Source organism: Diabrotica undecimpunctata, chromosome 5 (genome assembly GCF_040954645.1).
Source record: "Diabrotica undecimpunctata isolate CICGRU chromosome 5, icDiaUnde3, whole genome shotgun sequence".
In the NCBI taxonomy this organism is placed as follows: domain Eukaryota; kingdom Metazoa; phylum Arthropoda; class Insecta; order Coleoptera; family Chrysomelidae; genus Diabrotica; species Diabrotica undecimpunctata.
Window position 1 is genome coordinate 52227102 of NC_092807.1, and position 18748 is coordinate 52245849.

General features: G+C 33.7%; 2 protein-coding genes across 2 annotated transcripts in view; one reads left to right on the forward strand and one right to left on the reverse strand.

Annotated features, from left to right (window-relative positions):
- Positions 1–18748, reverse strand: part of LOC140441317 (uncharacterized) — a 438896-nt gene that overhangs the window by 318911 nt on the left and 101237 nt on the right. The gene's annotated exons all lie outside the window — the stretch shown is intronic.
- The window catches only part of LOC140441316 (excitatory amino acid transporter-like), a 114647-nt gene that overhangs the window by 16234 nt on the left and 79665 nt on the right, over positions 1–18748 (forward strand). Inside the window, exon 2 of the mRNA XM_072531961.1 lies at positions 16878–17018. Within this exon, the coding sequence (XP_072388062.1) occupies positions 16883–17018 (136 nt within the window). The 5' untranslated portion in view covers positions 16878–16882. The remainder of the gene's footprint in view (positions 1–16877; positions 17019–18748) is intronic.

Here is an 18748-nt window from a genome sequence, read left to right on the forward strand (position 1 = left end):
ATTTTATGTTCAGTATTTAATATTGGATTTTACTGTATCAAAGGCAAATAAAATGAATATTATATGTATATACAGGGCGTGTGACGAAATTATTTGTCGACATCCAATGTTCATTAAGTCTCTATTTTGCGTAGAGTGAATTTAATTTAATTAAATATAACCTTGAAACAAATTGGCACTAAATCACTTCCGAGTTTTCAGCAAAACAAAATGTTTAAACACGTGTAGTCCAATAATTAATACCAAAGCTATTGAGAGTATGCAGTCCAGAAATTAGACCGACGGTACTTTATCGTTAACTAAAATACACCACAAAGTCCGAATTGAATTTCCGAAACACTTTTTTGTTACTTCTTTTTAGCAAACGATTTGTCCTATTCACTGTCTGATATTTCACTATCAGAGTCGTCACTATCTGAATTGTCTATCTGAATAATTGAGGCCGAACCTCATCTATAACTCGCTCGGTTTGAAAAGACTGAACGATTAATTATGTCTTTCGTTTGTCTAATACAATTTTGCCATTGTTCTGCCTTTATTTCTTCTAGCAATTCTTTCCGTAAACTAAGAACGCTAGCGTCATCTGTTGTTTTGAATGCATATTTATCATAAAAATTTTTGGCTAGACCCCAAACAAACTCAATTGCATTATAGTGGCAATGGTAGGGCGGAAGTCGAAGAACTTCATGGCCATATTTAAGAGCCATTTGGTCAGTAACAAATTTCTTTTGAATTTTGTGCTCTCCACATCTTTGAAGTAAATCGACCTATAGAAAAACTTTTAAAAATATGTCACTGTGATAAATTTTCTTTTCTGTCAACCACAACTTTATTTCTTCTTTTATCCAGCTGCCTCAAGGAAATCTCTCTTCTACTCTTGAGTTGTAGGATGCTTTATCCAATACTATTATGGATGGTCGCTCCAATTTTTTTACCAAATTTTCTTCAAACCATTCTTCAAAAATATTTGCATCCATATTTCCATGGTAATCACCTGTATTCTTTGTGGACGAAAAACTTACACTAGCGTTAGGAATAAAACCCTCATTATTTACAGCATGAAGTATAATGAAGCGTTTACCATTACCGCAAGGACTAGAAGAATAACATTTCGTGGTGCCGTCTTGCCAGGATGATTTTGATATATTTCCTTTAGCGAAAATCCAAGTTTCATCTAAAAATTCCAACTTCCCTCGGACTATCAGACTATTGTTCATGTATTTTTTTAAAAAATGCCACCGTTTTGAAACAACATTAGAGAGTTCACACAATACTTGTCTATTATTTGTCTTTTTATATCGAAAACCTAAATGTTTCAGCACTCTCCACAAACGTGTTAAACTAATATCACACAGTTCCTTGTCTTATATTTTTTGTAACACAGCACTAACTGTTACATGTTCTTTGGCTTTATACATATTATATATTATAATATTTTTAATTGCAAGTTTAATTGACTGGTGCAAATCTAAAGTTTTTGGATGTTCACGATTTCTCTTGCTTACTTTATTTATTTTATCCTCACTCATGTTATTATTTCTTCGGAATGTCCTCTCTGAGATACCGCAAGCATCGCATGTGCGTTTCTGAACTGCCATAACAGATGTCAATGGACCCATATTATTTTTTTCCAAATTGAAATAACTTTCGACTTTTAGAACTAAACGCCGTTCTTCTGGAGATAACACTCTACGTTTCGACTGTATTTTATTTTCTTCCAAATTACTCATTTTGCTTTAAAGTACCGCTTCACTACACTACTATAAAAAATAGGTACTTATATACAACTACTACACCCTAAAAAGGACCAGGGTTATACAACAAACGAAACAATCGAATACAAATTATTTAACAGCCAATGCTAAACAATCATAAACACTGCATTGATTGTGATTGCAAAAACCGTTCGCATGCTTTAAATAAGATTTTTGCTGATTATGTATTTTGTTAAATTATTAAATAACACCAATACAACCCACGACCATCAATTAATTTTTAACGATAAACAGAGGAGAAATAAGATGACGTTTGAATTTAATCTACTTTGTTGATGACAGTGTCGATAACAGAAAGATATTTTAAACAGCATGAATCATTTTTCAATGATTGTGTGGAAAAACGAAGAATGGCAGTAGAACAAGACATACGAAGAAAAACGTTTAATTTGGTATGGGCATGTGAGAAGAACAGATCATACAAGGTGGATAGCAAAGATTTCGGATTGGAGCCCAATAGGAAGGAGGAAAAGAGGTAGACGAGACCTTAGAGATGAAGAATGGTAGAACAGAAAGGACTGGAGACGTTGGCTGAAAGAAGGAAGGCGGCGACAGCTGTAAATAATCCATATATAGATAGATAGATAGATTACTAAACAAATTTTTAAAGTGTGTATAAAGGAGATTACAATTATTATGACACATGGTATTTACTCCTTATTTTTCAAATAATATGTTCTTGTAAAGGCATAACTTTGATTATTGTGTAAACCTACATTATACGATACGCCAGAAGAAATTAAAAAAAAAATTAACATGTAATAAATTCACTGTTTAAATAAATATTCCGTACTCGTACTATTACAATAAAATATTAAAACCAATAAACGATAACTTGTTAAGCAGTGCTGATTGAAACAACAGAGCAGTAAAATGTTATTCATAAAGGTAGTGTAATGTATATCGCCGCTTATCTGGTCCGCTAGTAATAAAGTTACCAGCATTTAATTGTAAAGCGGCCTTCTTAGGTAAAAAATATTATATCTAGATTTTCTTGTTGTAAAAGTAGTTTGTACTGATTTGCTGGCATTAACATTGATCTTCCATCACTTAAGATAGTTTTGTAATTGGTCTAAATGATTTTGTACCTTTTGTGATACTACATTCGGGTCGATATTCAATGCCAAAATTTCCGTGTCATCGTCAAAAGTAGCTAAGAAGGTATCATTGCTAGTTGGAACGTCTGATGTAAAATCAGATACAGAAATGAACATAAAACACTATCCTGAGTTGCCAGTAGTTGTATGACGTGGAAATTTGAGTATCTGTCTTCAATTTTGACTTGGAAGTAACGGTCAGTAAGATACGATTTTAGTATAAAGTATAGTTGGTCAATTAAGTGTAATTTCAGTTTGTAGAGGAGACTATGTCAAATGCCTGTTGTATATCGAGAAACATTCCAGCGCAAACGCTTTCCCTTCGAGCAAATTCAAAGCTTGTATATTATTATTAATAACACCACTGCTTTTCTCGGTAGCTTCTGAAGTAATTTTCCTTTTATCAAATCATAGCCAGGAGCTTTATTTGTTGTCGAACCTCTGTTGAAGTAAATGTTGTCAGAGATAGTTGGCATGAAGTTTGGAGGTGCATTCTTATATCATTATCTTTATCTTTATTAGTAACTGGTGCTGAGAATACAGTTGCAAGATGCTCTGCGAATACCGTTGCTGTTTCTGTGTTTGTGCGGAACCAGGCCATATCTGTTTGTCTTAAAGGTGAATTTGTTATTGTCGGTCGTTTAAATTATTTTGTAGCCTTCCATATAGGTGGTGGTGTCTTCATGTGATAGTTACGAACCATAAAATTGGAAAGAGTCGTTTTTTTCTTCATGTAATGCTCTATTTAGTTTATGACTTATCCTGTTAAGGTACGTTTTATTTAATGGATTTCTCGCTTGTTGCCATACGCCTCGAGCTCTTCTTTTTTCTGCTACAAGTTCTCTTATATGGAGGGGGATATTATGGTTTTCTTGCACACTTCTTTGGAGCTTTGGCGTTACTTCCTATCCTGTTGTTTATAAAACCGTTGTTCAGTAGTCTACTGTTTTCTCTATATCTTGGTTTTCTTTTTATCCTAATATCTAGTCTAATCGTTATATTTACCGAATTCTTGAAAACATCCCAGTTTGTTTCTTTAGTTGTGTGTTTGGATGGTGGTGTTCTCCATATTCCTAAAGTTATTATTATTGTGCTGTGCTGAGTAGATGACCCGATACAGGAAAACTAGAAATTAATGAATATGGTATCTACTTCTCTGAAGGAGAAAATAACTGTCCTCAACAATATAACATCGCATTTATCATACACAAAAACATTGATAAATCTCTAGAAAACTTCACCCTTCACCCTTTACTTCGAAAGGATAGCGCTACTACAACTTTAATGTAAAAACACTATACTCAATATAATACATGTACATGAGGTAGAAGAATTTTATGCAAGAATAACGGACATCACAAAAAGCCTCAAACAATACTAGGCGACTTTAATGCAAAAATGGACAAAGGAAAAATAGCTGATATCACTGGAGGATACGGATTAGGTACACGCAATGACAGAGGTGATTGTCTTATACAATTTTGCCAAGAAGAAGGATATGTAGTATGAAACAACTGGTTTAAACTACCTTCTAGGCGAATTTATACATGAAAATCCCCTCAAGACAATAATCAAAATATTATAAGAAATCAAATTGATTTTGCTTTGATTAATCATAAATTTATATCAAGTATCCAGAGTGTAAAAGCCTACCCAGGTATGGAAGTAGAATCAGACCACAATCCAGTCGTTATAAATCTCAAAAACTAAAAACAATACGCCAAAAAAACCAAAGACGGGCAATATTAAAATACTTCGAAACGAAGCTAATAAAGCAAAGGTATCAAGCAAACCTAATGAAGACCTGAAAAAAACAATCATAACAGGAGACGAAGAAACCGAAAATATATGACAAACCATTAAAAAATACCTTAGTTGGAGTACAAATAAAAGAACTTAAGAATACGAAAAATAAAAACCTGAAAAATTTATGACGGAAGATATTTTGGAACTCATGGAAGAGAAAATAAAACACAAAAACAACCCACATCTATATAAAGAAATCCAAAGAACCATTGATTCAAAAATCCAAAAATAAAAAGAAAAGTGGATAAATAAAAGGTGTGACGAAATAGAAAACCTAGACAACAAACATATACATTCAGTCTCTGCAAACAATTAAAGGAAACCTCCAATAATAACAAGAAACATAATATTCCCAGTATAGTTGACAACAAAGGAAGAATAATTATAGAAAGAAGCGAACAAATTAAAGTATGGGAGAAATTTAGCGAAAAATCCTTTGCGGGTGGCAGACCTGAATTGCAACAGATGTCGACGTGGGAAATAGAAAGACCCTAATCCAAGACATAGAGGTAAAACATGCGATAAAATGTGCAAAGAATTGAAAAGCTTTTGGACCAGACGAAATAGAAATATATGTATTAAAACCAATAGATGATAACAACCTAAAACTACTTACAGATATTTTTAACATCATATATGAAAGTGGCGTAATACCAAGAACTCAGAATTCATAGCTATACCAAAGAATTCTAGTTTCCGCAAATGCGACGAATTTAGGTTCATTAGCTTAGTGAGTCACTTAATAAAAATGTTCTTAAAGATCATACAGAACCGAAATTATAAAAAATGTGAAATCGACATGAGTGACTCTCAGTTCGGATTTAGAAAGGCCTTGGGAACAAGAGAGGCGCTGTTTGCGACTCAAACACCCATTTAAAAATGCCACGATCGCCATAAAAAAGGATATCTCTGTTTCATCGACTATCAGAGTTAGTTATTAAACAGAGTTAATAATGCAAGTGTAACAATGTAACTGACAATAAATTTTCGAAAAACTAAAGTAATGTTGATTAGCAAAACTGGTGAAAATTCTCGCGTTGACCTGAACAACAATCAATTAGAGCAAGTGAGATCCAGATATAGAAATAAAAATACGAATAGAACAGGCTAGGAACATGTACAATAAATGAAAGCAAATTACCTATAACAAAAAACTAAGCTTAGACATCCGAAATAGAGTTATTAACTGCTACGTTTGGCCAGTCCTTCTGTATGGAGTTGAAGCCTAGACATTAAAATTAAATACCATGAGACGGCTAGAAGCTTTTGAAATGTGACTTTGTCGCAAAATGCTCAGAATATCATGGACACAACACATTACGAATCGAACAGTATTAAATACAATGAATACAGAGTTAGAACTTAAAACAACGATTAGGAAAATAAAGACATTGTACCTAGGCCACATAATGAGAAATGACAAATATAACCTACTACGATTAATAATTAAAGAAAAGATAAAGGGCTGAATAGGAGTAGGCCGAAGAGTCATGTCATGGCTTCGCAATATCAGAACTTGGACGGACATGATCGTTTAACAATTACTAAGAGTCGCGCAGAATAGTGAACATTTTGATGTAGAATCTTCAGTAATGGAGTGCACCAAGAAGAAGAAAACTTTTTCATGTCTAACATGGTCAGTCCATGTAATTTTTAGAATCCGGCGAAATATCCACTACTCAAAATTTTCCAATCGTCGTACCGAGCTAATTGTCAACAATTTTTCCATGCCATATAGTAGCAGTCTTAATTTCAATTAAGTTTGTATATATATAATTTCGGTTTACAACGTTCTTCGACGTCTTCCGATTTCCAATCTCCATCTCATTTTATCGTTCCATAGATCGTCTTCCAGTTCTCTTTCTCTGATTTCTTTATCAACTCCTTCTCTCCAACTTCTTCTAGGCCTTCCTGGTCTTCGCCTACCTCTTGGTTGCCATTCAAGAATTTGTCTTGGTATTCTATTCTCCGGCATTCTCCTTACGTGTCCGTACCATCTGAGTTGTGTCGTTTTGATGTCATCAACAATATTATGTGTAACCCCCATGATTTCTCGGACTCTCTCGTTTGTTATTCTGTCGCGTCTGGAGATTCCCGCCGAGCGGCGCCAGAAGTCCATTTCTGTTGCTCTAAGCATTTTCTCTGATCTGTCTTTTAGGGGCCACACTTCGCATCCATATGTTGTGATACTTTTTATTATGGTGTTGTATATTCTTCTTTTGTTGTCTTTGGAGATGTTTTTATCCCACAGTACGCTGTTTAGTAAGGCTATACCTTTCCTTCCCTGTGTATTTCGTTCCTTAATGGCTGCATCTAATTTTCCGTCTTGAGTGATTTTTACTCCTAGGTATTTGTAGTTATCACATATTTTGATCTCTTGATTTTCCTCTACGAGAAGGTTATGTTGATCTCCTCCGTTACTCATGTACTCAGTTTTTTCCATATTCACTTCCAAACCCCACTCTGTAAACTCTTCTAATAGTTTTCGCATCATGTAACTAAGGTCTTCAGAGTCCTGTGCGATGATGACCTGGTCATCTGCAAAGCACAGAGTGTACAAACTTAAGTCTATTAGTGGTATGCCCATATTCGTACATTTTTTCTTCCATTTGTTAAGTGCTGCTTCGAGGTATATTTTGAATAATGTTGGGGATATACAGCATCCTTGTCTTAGTCCTTTAGTCACTTTGAATCCCGGTGTTATCAGATTTCCTGTTTTAATTCTTGTTGTTTGTTGGTAGTACAACGTTTTTACTGCTTCAATCAATTCTATATTTATATTTGTTTTCCCCAGTGCCTCCCATAATTTATCAAGCGGGATACTGTCATATGCTTTCCTAAGGTCTACGAACGTCAGATGGACTTCTTGGCCACGAGCAACTTTCTTTTCAATTATCTGAGTAATAGAGAAGACATGGTCTATTGTAGATCGACCTGCACGAAAACCAGCCTGTTCTTCGGCTTCCATATCTTGGTATTCTTCTTCTATTCGATTTTTTATTATTTTCCCATATATTCTGCTAATACTACTAGTAACTGCAATTCCTCTATAGTTTTCAGGTTTCGATTTATCTCCCTTTTTATGGATGGTGCTCATATGCGATTCTTTCCATTCCTCAGGTATTTCATGTTTATTTATGCATTCCTGGAAAAGTTGTCGTAGTCGTTGAATTAGTATTTTGGGTCCATGTTTAATGAGTTCCGGAGCTACATTTCCGGGGCCAGGTGATTTGCCATTCTTTAGATGTCTGCATACGGTTTCGACTTCTCTCTCATTTATTCTGATTGGTGACCCTATCAGCCTGACGCCTTGTAAACCATAGTTCTCTATCTGTTTGAAGGGCTCTCTTGTCTCTGTTAGTAAATCTTTAAAGTATTCTTCCCAAGTTTGCGGTGATATGGACTGGATAATATCTCTTTTTTTGTTGTTTCTTAAATTTTTTAACAGTTTCCAGCTTTCTGAACTTTGGCTTCCACCAATGTATGTATTTATCATGGTGCACTTTTTTTCCCAGGATTCATTTTTCTTTTGGCAAATTTTTCTTCTGACCATCGCTTGCATTCTTTTGTATTCAATTCTGTCTTCCACATTTTTTGTGTTCAGATATTTTTGATACAATTTTCTTTTCTGTGTTATTTCCTGCGAAATATCTTGATCCCACCAATATGGTTTTTGTTGTCCGATCTTTTCATATCGCCCTAGTGCTTCTAGGGCAGCGGCGTGTATACATTCTTTGATGGTTTTGTATAACTGATTAACATTCCTGGTATTATCTTCCGTTTCAATTAGTTTTTGTTCCAGTCTACGTTTATATAGTTTTCTAACACTTTCTTGGTGTAAACTATTCAAATTGTATCGTACTTCTTGTACTTGCTCCTTTGTATGGTTATCTTGCGGCGTTTTCTGTTCTCTTTTATGTGGGAATGAAATATCTGAACGTAGGAGGTAGTGGTCACTGCCACAAGTGGGTCCTCTACATGCTCTTACGTCTTTTGCTTTCAGTCGACTTTTTTGTTTAAGGATGACATAGTCTATAACTGATTTTAAGTTTCGGGTTTCCTGAGTCCACGTATATTTATGAATGTTTCTATGTTGGAAATATCCATTCATGATTCTGAGTCCATTCTGATCACATATATCTATTAACCTTTCTCCGTTATTGTTTGTATTATCTTCTCCATATCTACCTATTACTTTATCATTGTTCTTTTTTCCGACTCTGCTGTTGAGGTCTCCCAAGATTATTATTTCTCTTGTGTTACCCACCTTTGTGATTTCTTCATTCAGTTGTTCAAAAAAGTTATCTTTCACATTTACAATCGCATCGTCATTGATTGCATATATGCCCAGAATGGTCAGTCTGTATCCTTTTATACATATATTCTGCTAAGTTTGTATCTGCTGCTTATTAAACTCGGCTTTTTTTGGCGATTGTAGTAACTCTGGCGGACTAAGTGACAAGATACTTTTTTCAGGTTTTGGTGATGAAATTATTGGGATTTTTCCATAAGGTTTTCTTGTATTTTCAAGTAAAAGACAAACCTAGTCCGAGATTTGGTTCAACTAAACTGACTACCAACATAATGGATCTAATAAGCTGCCAGTTTAATCAAGTACTGAAGTATGTAAAAGAGTGTAAATGTTACAATATTTATTAATATATTTAAATTGTATCCATCCATCATGGATACTGACGTCCCTTAACAAACCTCTCCATTTATTATTGAGCAAGTGTCAAGGAGATTTCTTGCTTCCTCATCCACATCATCGTCCCACCGTTTTATCGATCTCTCAATAGGTCTCTCCGCCTGCATTCTTGCATTTGAAGTTTTTTTGGAAGCCTTTTTTCTTCTATTATAAAAACATGACCTGCCCATAGAAAGGTACCAAAAGAAGAAGAAGAAGATTTACAGTCACTTCGGTCGGATTATGGTCTTTTAGATTCATGTCTCAGTTCTTTGATGTACGTCTCGTAGTTTAAATATTGGTTCATAGCAAAGCATGCCATATTGGCTAGGGTGATTCTTCTGCTAAGCTCATCTGTGTTGTCCTTTGTTATGTTGACTCCTAAATAGATATAGCTATCTGCTTTTTCTAAGTTGTCAACTGTCATGTAGGGTCGTGTTGCTCTCTCCAATCGATTGTATTAGGATTTTAGTCTTTGTTATGTTTATTAACAGACCTATTTGTTTAGCATGTAATTAAGTTCTGATATTTATGTTCTCTGCATATGTTGCCAGTTGGACTAATTTATTGATAAGTGTGTTTTTTCTATTTTCTGACATCTTTGGCTACATACTCCAGTGTTTAATTAAACAGTTTTGGTGCCAGCCCATCGCCCTGTTTTAATCCTTGTTTTATTTGAAATTGATCTGCAATCGTCTGTCTGATCGTTGTATCTGTACCTGAGCCACTGGGTCCATCATTGTTACTCAGATGAGTCTAACTAGTTCAGATGTTATTTCAAATTTAAAGGTCGACCAAAATATTATAGATACATGTCATGTTCCCAGGCTTTGCTTAAAACTCGCTTAACCAAGAATATTTAATCGATGGTAAATTTTTCTTGTCTAAATCCTGTCTAATATTTTTCGATGATCTTCTCTGCGAGGGTTGTATCTATAGTCAAGATTTTATATCCACGACACAACACAGAGATTCCTCTATAGTTTTGACAGAGAAGTTTGTGGCCTTTTTATGAACCGGGTAGATGATATTCTATCTACTTCTTTGGCATTTTCTCTTATCTTCACATTCTATGTAAGATCTCATATATCTTGTTCCTTATTTCCCTTCCTCCCATCTTGAACCAAATTCTACTTGCGGGTACTCCATCACAACCAGGACCAGGGTCCTTTTTATTTTTCTGCAGTTTAATGGCCCTTTCAACCTCTTCTGTCGTTGGTGGTTTTGTTGTCTGATTCCCGTCATTTTTTGCTTCTTTCTATTCGTCTTTTGTTTTAAAATACTATTTTGCTTTTTCTAGTTAGTCTAGTCAAATATATTGTATGCACTTTATTTTGTTCCTCATAGAATTTCTTGTCTCGGTTGATTCTCCTTTGCCTGTCTGCTAATCCTACATATGATGTGTAACTGAACTATTAGTAACTATTCTTAGCCGTAGCATGCTCCTCGTCTACTTTTTACATCCAATATGCTTGTTGCTGATCGCTTTTCTATCAAGACGTGGTCTATTTTGTTCACAACATTTTCTTTTGGTATATCTCTCAATATCCAGGTGTATCTGTGTAGTAGGTTGTCTGAGCCGCAACATGCTTCTCGTCTACTTTTTACATTATTGTTACGTTATTTTACGTTAGAATAAGTCAATATACGAATTATTTATAATTGAAATGACTATTAACCTACATGAACTGGTAACATTGAAAACTCACATTTGTTTATATAACTAAAAATATAAATACCAAGACGGTATTAGAACAAGGATCAATTGTTTTTGTGTTAATCATAAACTAGGTGAGCAATAGTTCTTCTTCTTTTCTTCTTCTTCTTTTTATATAGACATGACTCTGTCTGTTTTTCAATGTGCCTCCAGTAAGTCGTCATTCCATCGTTTGCGTGGTCTTCCTACTGATCGTATTCCTATTGGGGAACCGTCTCTTGCCGTCTTTACTACTCTATTTGTTGTCATTCGGCTTATATGATCGTTCCATTCTACTCTTCTATTTCTTTCCCAGTTTTTGATGTTCTCCACCTTGCATCTATGTCGTATATCTGTACTTCTAGCTCTGCCCCATAGTGTCTTACCATCAATTTTTCATCTCTGCTGTTTCTAACATCCTTTTTGTTATCTCTGTGTCAGGTCTTGTTTCTGCCGCGTATGTCATTATTGGTCTGATGACTGTTTTGTAAATTCTGCCTTTCGTTTCTTTCCCGATATTTTTATTTCTCCATATTGTTTCGTTTAGGCAGCCTGCGGCTCTGTTTGCTCTATTCACTTGATCTTCCACTTCGGTTTCGAGCTTTCAGTAGCTAGATAATGTGATGCCTAGATATTTAAACTCTTCTATTACTCTTCTAGTAAATTTGCTGTTATAACCATGCATTTTGTCTTTGTTGGGGAAATTAACATGTTAAATTTTCTGGCGGTTATATTAAATTGGTGCAGCATACGTTGTAAATCATCTTCACTTTGAGAGAGTAGTATTGCGTCGTCTGCATAGCAGATTATTTTAAGTTGTTTTTCTCTCATTTGGTATCCTTTTTTAGTTCTTACTTTTTTTATTATTTCGTCCATAATCAGGTTAAACAATAGAGGACTTAGGGAATCTCCCTGTCTTATCCCATTGCCAGCTTCAATAGGGTCGGTTAGTTCTTCTTCTACTTTTACTTTTATTGTGTTGTTTTGGTAGATATTTTCGTTCGTTTTGATTATTCCTAGAAGTATGCCACTTGCATTTAGTAAGTGGATAACGTCTTTTAATTTGACCCGGTCAAACGCCTTTTTAAGGTCCACGAAACACAGATATGCCGGTTTGTTGTATTCTAATGACTTCTCTTCACTTGCCTCATTATAAATATAGCGTCGGTGCATGATCTTCTCGACCTAAAACCTTTTTGTTCTTCTGCTAGTGTTATAATTTCATTCAATTTATTTGTTATCACTTTGGTTGTGTTTAATAAATTAATTCCTCTGTAATTTTCCGGGTCCGATTTGTCTCCCTTTTTAAAGAGAGGTATTAGGATGGTTGATCTCCATTCTTAAGAAATTCTGTTCCATTATTTTTTAAATTAGTTTTAGTAGTTGTTTGGTCAGATCTGGTCCTCCATACTTTAGGAGTTCGTTCGGTATTCTGTCCTCTTCTGGTGATTTTCTATTTTTTAATTTCCTTAATGCTTCCTTTACCTCTTCCTCCTCAATATTTATTTCTTCGTTTGTCGTCACCTCTGGTGTTGGTGGTTCATCATCGTCACCTTTAGCAAACAGGAATCGAAAGTAGTATACCCACGTTTTCTTCTGAATCTGTTTCGTTTTTATTAGTTTGTTCATCTCTTTTCTTTGGCCTCTGATCATTCTCCATATTTATTTTTGTGTTCCGTAGAAATCGTGTTCCATCTGTTTTGAGAAACTCTGCCAGTGTTCCTTTTTTATTTGTTTAACCAAAGTGTTCGTTTCATTTCTGATTCGTTTATAGTGGTTGTATGCCTGTTGTGTTTGTTGTGTTCTGTATTGTAAAAAGGCTTTCTTCTTTTCTTCACATTTTGTCTTCACTTCCTTTCTAAACCATGGTGTTTTCCTTTTTGATATGTTAGTGTTTGTCACTTTCCTCTCTTCGAGTGATTCCGTTGCTGCGTTAATTATATTATTTTTGAGTTTTTCCCAGCTTTCCTCGATGTTATCGTTTTCTAATATTTTATTCCCAGCGATCTTCTCTGATATTCTTTTCCTGTATAAGTATTCCGTCGATTCCGTATTTAGTCCTTTGACTTTGATTTTTGTTTGTGTTGGCGCCGCTCTCTTGGGTGGGAAGTATTTCAGGATTATTCTTATTTTACATAATACTAGGCTATGGTCGCTACCTACATCTGCTGAGTTGAGGCATCTTACGTCGATTATTTTTGATGGATGTATATCTCTGTTGGTTATAATATAATCTATCATAGATCTTTGTCCACGGGTGTTATTGAATGTATATTTGTGTTGGTATTTGGTGCCTCCATTAGGGCTTCCTTAAATATTTCCTAAAGTTAAAGAGGAAAGGTGATAGTATTCAGCCTTGTCTCACTCCTCTTTTTATATTTATTTCATCCGACAGTTCTTGTTTAACTTTTATTCTTGTTACTTGACGCCAGTCTAGATTTGTAATTATTCAAATTATATAGATTTGTAATTATTCAAATATTTGTAAATCTTTATCGTCTAATCCAGCTGTTTTCAATATTTCTAGCATTTTTTCAAGTCGGACCTAGCCAAAAGCTTTTTCAAAATCGATTGCACAGATGTATACATTTTGATTTATATCTTTGCATCTCTGGATCAGAACTTGGATAGTAAACAAGGCTTATCTCGTATCCAAGTAACTCCTAAATCTGAATTGAGTATTGTTAATTTTCTACTCTAATATCGTGTATATTCTGCTATGTATTACTGTAACGAAATATTTTGCCTATCACATATTATTATTAAAGGGGGTTGAGAATTGGGGACAGAAATTATTGGGGCAAAGATGCAAAATAAATTGAAACTTATACGAACGACTCTCACGGTTTATTTGGAGTAGCTGGGTCGTGCATCAGTGAATGGCAAAGGGGTTAGATTGGGGCAACTACAAAAATGAAACAAAGAGGTAATTACATGAATCTCCTGGAACAAATGAACAAACAAAACAACAGGAAGGATCTCTAGCTATTTAAAATAAGGACGCCGCTTCGAGGTGCCAAATTATGACGATTACAACAACTGGTTGTAACTATGGAAATAATTATTAGAAATACAAAATATATCTTTTTAAATGAAACTCAAAAAAGGGGTTAGAGAGTTAATTAGGAGAAAACAATTAAACACTTATTGTTGTCTCACCACAAACAGTTACAAATATATATGGCACAAAAATACTATACTAATAGTTACAAAGATTTATACCAAAATAACAAAGAAGAAAAACTTACTAAATATGTCCTATCCGTTTACAAACTTAAAAGTTGGAGATACTACAATACTTGCAAACGTTACTGGGCTATGATCTGTGGTAGAAATAAATTATTACAAATAAGGAAATATCTTTTTAAGTGAAATCATGTATAGAGGTTAACCTTCTTTAAAAACAAAAACGAAACTAATGTCAAAAAAATAATAAAGCTAGCTGTCATATGTTAACATTAAATTTTAAAACAGAGAACAAATAAAATGACAGCAATGGCCACACCCTAAAATTTACAATATTAATTATTACAATTTAAATTGTTATGAAAGCAAATTATTATTAAAAATTGTCTATCTTCACTTTAAAAATTCAAACAAAAAAGCTACCTGAGTTTCACTAAAATGCACTTGAGTTGTAAACTGGACTTCACTAGACTTTAGAATTTCTGTGAGAACTGGACTGGGAATCTCAAAAACTGCATTTATAGTCTGGAACGACGACCAAGGACAAACAAAAATGAGGTTGAAGTGGCACTAAACGCAAACTTTGGACTTGGTTTCTTAAATCTCAACAATGGAACATGTTGTTATTTTCCAAATTTGTTTTATACGACACAAATTTCTTAGATACTAGAAAAATATAGAAATAGTGACTACTCTTCCAAAACTGACACTTTACATACAGTATAATTCACTATTTCCAACAAATTTGCCGGCTTCTTGACCGACTAAATTAAATACGTCTGCTTCAATCGGCCATCTTTTCAGACCTCACTGTAACTACACATGAACTTTACACTGCTACACATTTTCCATGAGATGGGAAAAAACGAGGAAACATTACAAATTTGACGTAAAATTTGCCAACTGCCCCTAACAGCGACCTCATCGAGACTGACTTAAAAATCATTCGCTTAACTTGGTATAAACAAAACACTTAACGGAAACGGAAATGCAAAATATCCTATAGCGGCTCTAATCAAAGAATATGCGTCTGTGAAATATAAACAAACTCTAAAAATGCGTTTATGTCAACTCGGCGACGCAAAAAGGAATTAAAAGAATTCGGTGTTTTAATACGTACGATAGAAAATGAAATACACTAAAATTATATTTGGTGTTTTAATACATATAACGTTGGTTTAGAACGTTCTCCGCCGTTTTCCGACTTCCAATCGCCACTTAGACCGGTTGTTCCATAGATCTTCTTCTATGGCCCTCTCTCTCAGTTCTTTATTTATTCCTTCGCTCCAACTTTTTCTCGGTCTACCTCGTTTTCTCTTTTCTTCTGGTTGCCACTTTAGTATTTCTTTTGGCATTCGTTGTTCATCCATTCTTTGTATGTGTCCGAACCAGATAGGTTGTTCTGTTGTAAGGTCATCTGTGATTGTTCGTTTGATTCCCATTATTTCTCTAATGCGTTCGTTGGTAATCATTTCTCTTCTAGATCTTCCTGTGGCTCTTCTCCAAAAATCCATTTCTGTCGCTTTCAGCGTTCACAGTGTTCTTTCTTTCAGTGGCCATATCTCACAGCTGTATAAAGTGATACTTTTTACTATAGTCTCATATATCCTCTTTTTATTTTCTTTGCTGATGGACTGGTCCCATAAAATGGTGTTTAACATTGTGATGGCTTTTCTTCCTGACGTATTTCTCTCTCTTATGGCTTTGTCTAATGTTCCATCTTCTAAAATAGTGATACCTAGGTATTTGTAGTCACAGCAGTGCTTTATCGTAGTGTTATCGTCTAATATGAGATCTTTTTGTTCTGCTCCAATGCACAGATATTCGGTTCTGCTCCAATGCACAAAAAAAGCTACTTTGATGTACTAATATTGTTCATTCGTTGGGCAGTGAACGTTTATTATGGATAAGTTGAAGTGAGTCCTTATTCGTATAGTACAAATTCGTTCAATAACTGCTTGAAAATTTATTATGAGGTGTTTTAGTTTATTATTGACCATAAATGCTACCTTGTTTCCTGAATTGCTGCCAAATCAATCTTGTATATTTTTTATTCACCGAGCAAGGCGCTTAACGCTCCCGGTCTATTCTAAGTTCTAATGTTCCAAGTGCCAATAGAGAAATCCATTTTCCGTTGCCAATATCGTTGCCTTTATGTCTGTCTATAATTCCGAGGCTTGTTTGCGGGTTTCGTTGTAGTGATTTTTTCCAAGGATTAGTCAACTTTTTTCTTTTATTATTTAGGCAGAGTTATTTAAATTTTATACTTTGTAAAGAATTGAAAAATTGTAATTTGTATTGCACTCCCTGCTAATAACTCTCGGTAGTTGATGCAGGGTTATTTTTGTTTAAATAAAAAAGGTAATACATATATGTATTTGCGTATTTGTTTCAAGTAGTTGCTTTAAATGAAGGTATTGTCTCATGGCGATAAATATTACTGTAACCTTTTTTTTATATTTTTCCTTGTATGTAAAATAATTCGTTCCTTTACAGGGAGCACTTAATTGCTATATAAAAAATGACGCAATTTTTTTTAAGCGTGCACATGTACAAACAAAGCAATTAGGCTATTATTATCCACTTAAAAAAAAACTTGGAGTCTATAATTAAAACGCTTCTGTTTTCAGTTTGGATGTCTTTGCCGATAAGGATGACTGAACATAGGAGGGAGCCAATTTTGAACGACAAAGTAACTCTAGCTAAATGGCTTAAACATAATTCATTGTTGTTTTTAACTCTTATTGGTGTGATTTTGGGAGCTATAATAGGTAAGTAGAGCTTTAAGATAAGTTAATTATATTTAAATTACTACATCAGAATTTTTTTGACAATTCTGTATATACTTATTATATTCTCTATAGTCTATACCTTCTAAATATACCATGATATTATTCTCGTTTAATTTTGTTTTTTTGTTTTCACTGTATACATATATATATATATATATATATATATATATATATATATATATATATATATATATTTATATATATATTATTGTGATATTTAGAGTCTTGGTGCGCCAAGCAATAATTAGCTAATTAATTTTTTTGATTAATTAAAATTATTTAAATGATATGATTATGACTCTATCACAATTTTTAATTCTTGTATCTCAGGGTTAAATTCGTGCTTCAATATCTATGCTATTACATGTGAAAGGTAAGGTCCAGAGAATACCGGAATAATAAAAAACACATATGATCTAACACTATATATTGAAATAAAAATAATGAAATAATTCACACTCAAAAGTTTTCAATAAACAAATCTCATATAAGGATTCTCAAAATTTTGTTCTCCGTACGTGAACAATCAAAATTTATGGTACAAACAATATTAATTGAAAAACTCAAAATCCCAAACTATTCTAACTCTCCTAATCAAAATATTTATATCCTTTCTAAATTACGAGTAAAAATTGTGTTATCAATAAAAGAAAAAAAAAACTGCAGAAAACAAAAATATCTCTCTCTGATGATGAGTGGTCCAAATCCTTGTTCCTTGTAGACTATATTATCTCCTCTCAACCGCTCCCTATGTAAACAGCAATCTTACACAGATTGTTGCAAGTATATCGTCCTTAATAATCTCCTTCAAAAGCACAAATCATTCAAATTATGATAGCCTTTCTCCTCTCGATAAACTGAATCTCTCGTTGGCCCGAGTGAAAAATGACTCTTGGAATATCTTCTCTTTACGATAAACTGAATCTCTCGTTGGCCTGAACAGTGACTCTTGGAATATAAGTAGAGAAATATGACTTACAATATTTTGCTGCTTCAGCTCCTGTCAGATACACTAACTCCACAAAACTCACTAACATTCCACTACTGCTTGCTACATTTCAGGAACCGCCAGAGAAACAATCACCGTTCCTCTCACAGACTTGGAAACCAACTGACTATATCTTTTCTCTCTCCTCAATCTCGCTAAACTTTTTTCTACATACTTATCCCGCCTTTTTCAATCTCCGCCAATCACAACTCGTCACAATTCCCCCCTTTTTTCATTTCGATAACAAACAAATTTTTACCTATAATTATAAAATTTCCTAAAACTTATTTACAAATAATATTTTCTATAATTCTTAAAACTAACAAAAACCACTTTCTAAAATCTCTTCTATTTGTCTCTAATCACTGCATTAATGTATTTTGGAAAACCCCGTTCAATTGTCTTTTTGTTTTCACTTAAAATTATGCGGGTCACTCAAGTATAACAAAGAAATAATTTATGCAAAGCTTATATTTTGTTTAGTACAGGTAATTCAAGAAATTAATAACTCTCCTTCTTCGAAATGTTTGTTGGATATTATCCTACTTATCTGAATTATTTTAATGTTATTGAATTTTGAAATATTTTTAAACAAACCAATATTTTTCTCGATTTTACATATCATAACAATATATATATATATATATATATATATATATATATATATATATATATATATATATATATATATATATATATATATATATATATATATATATGT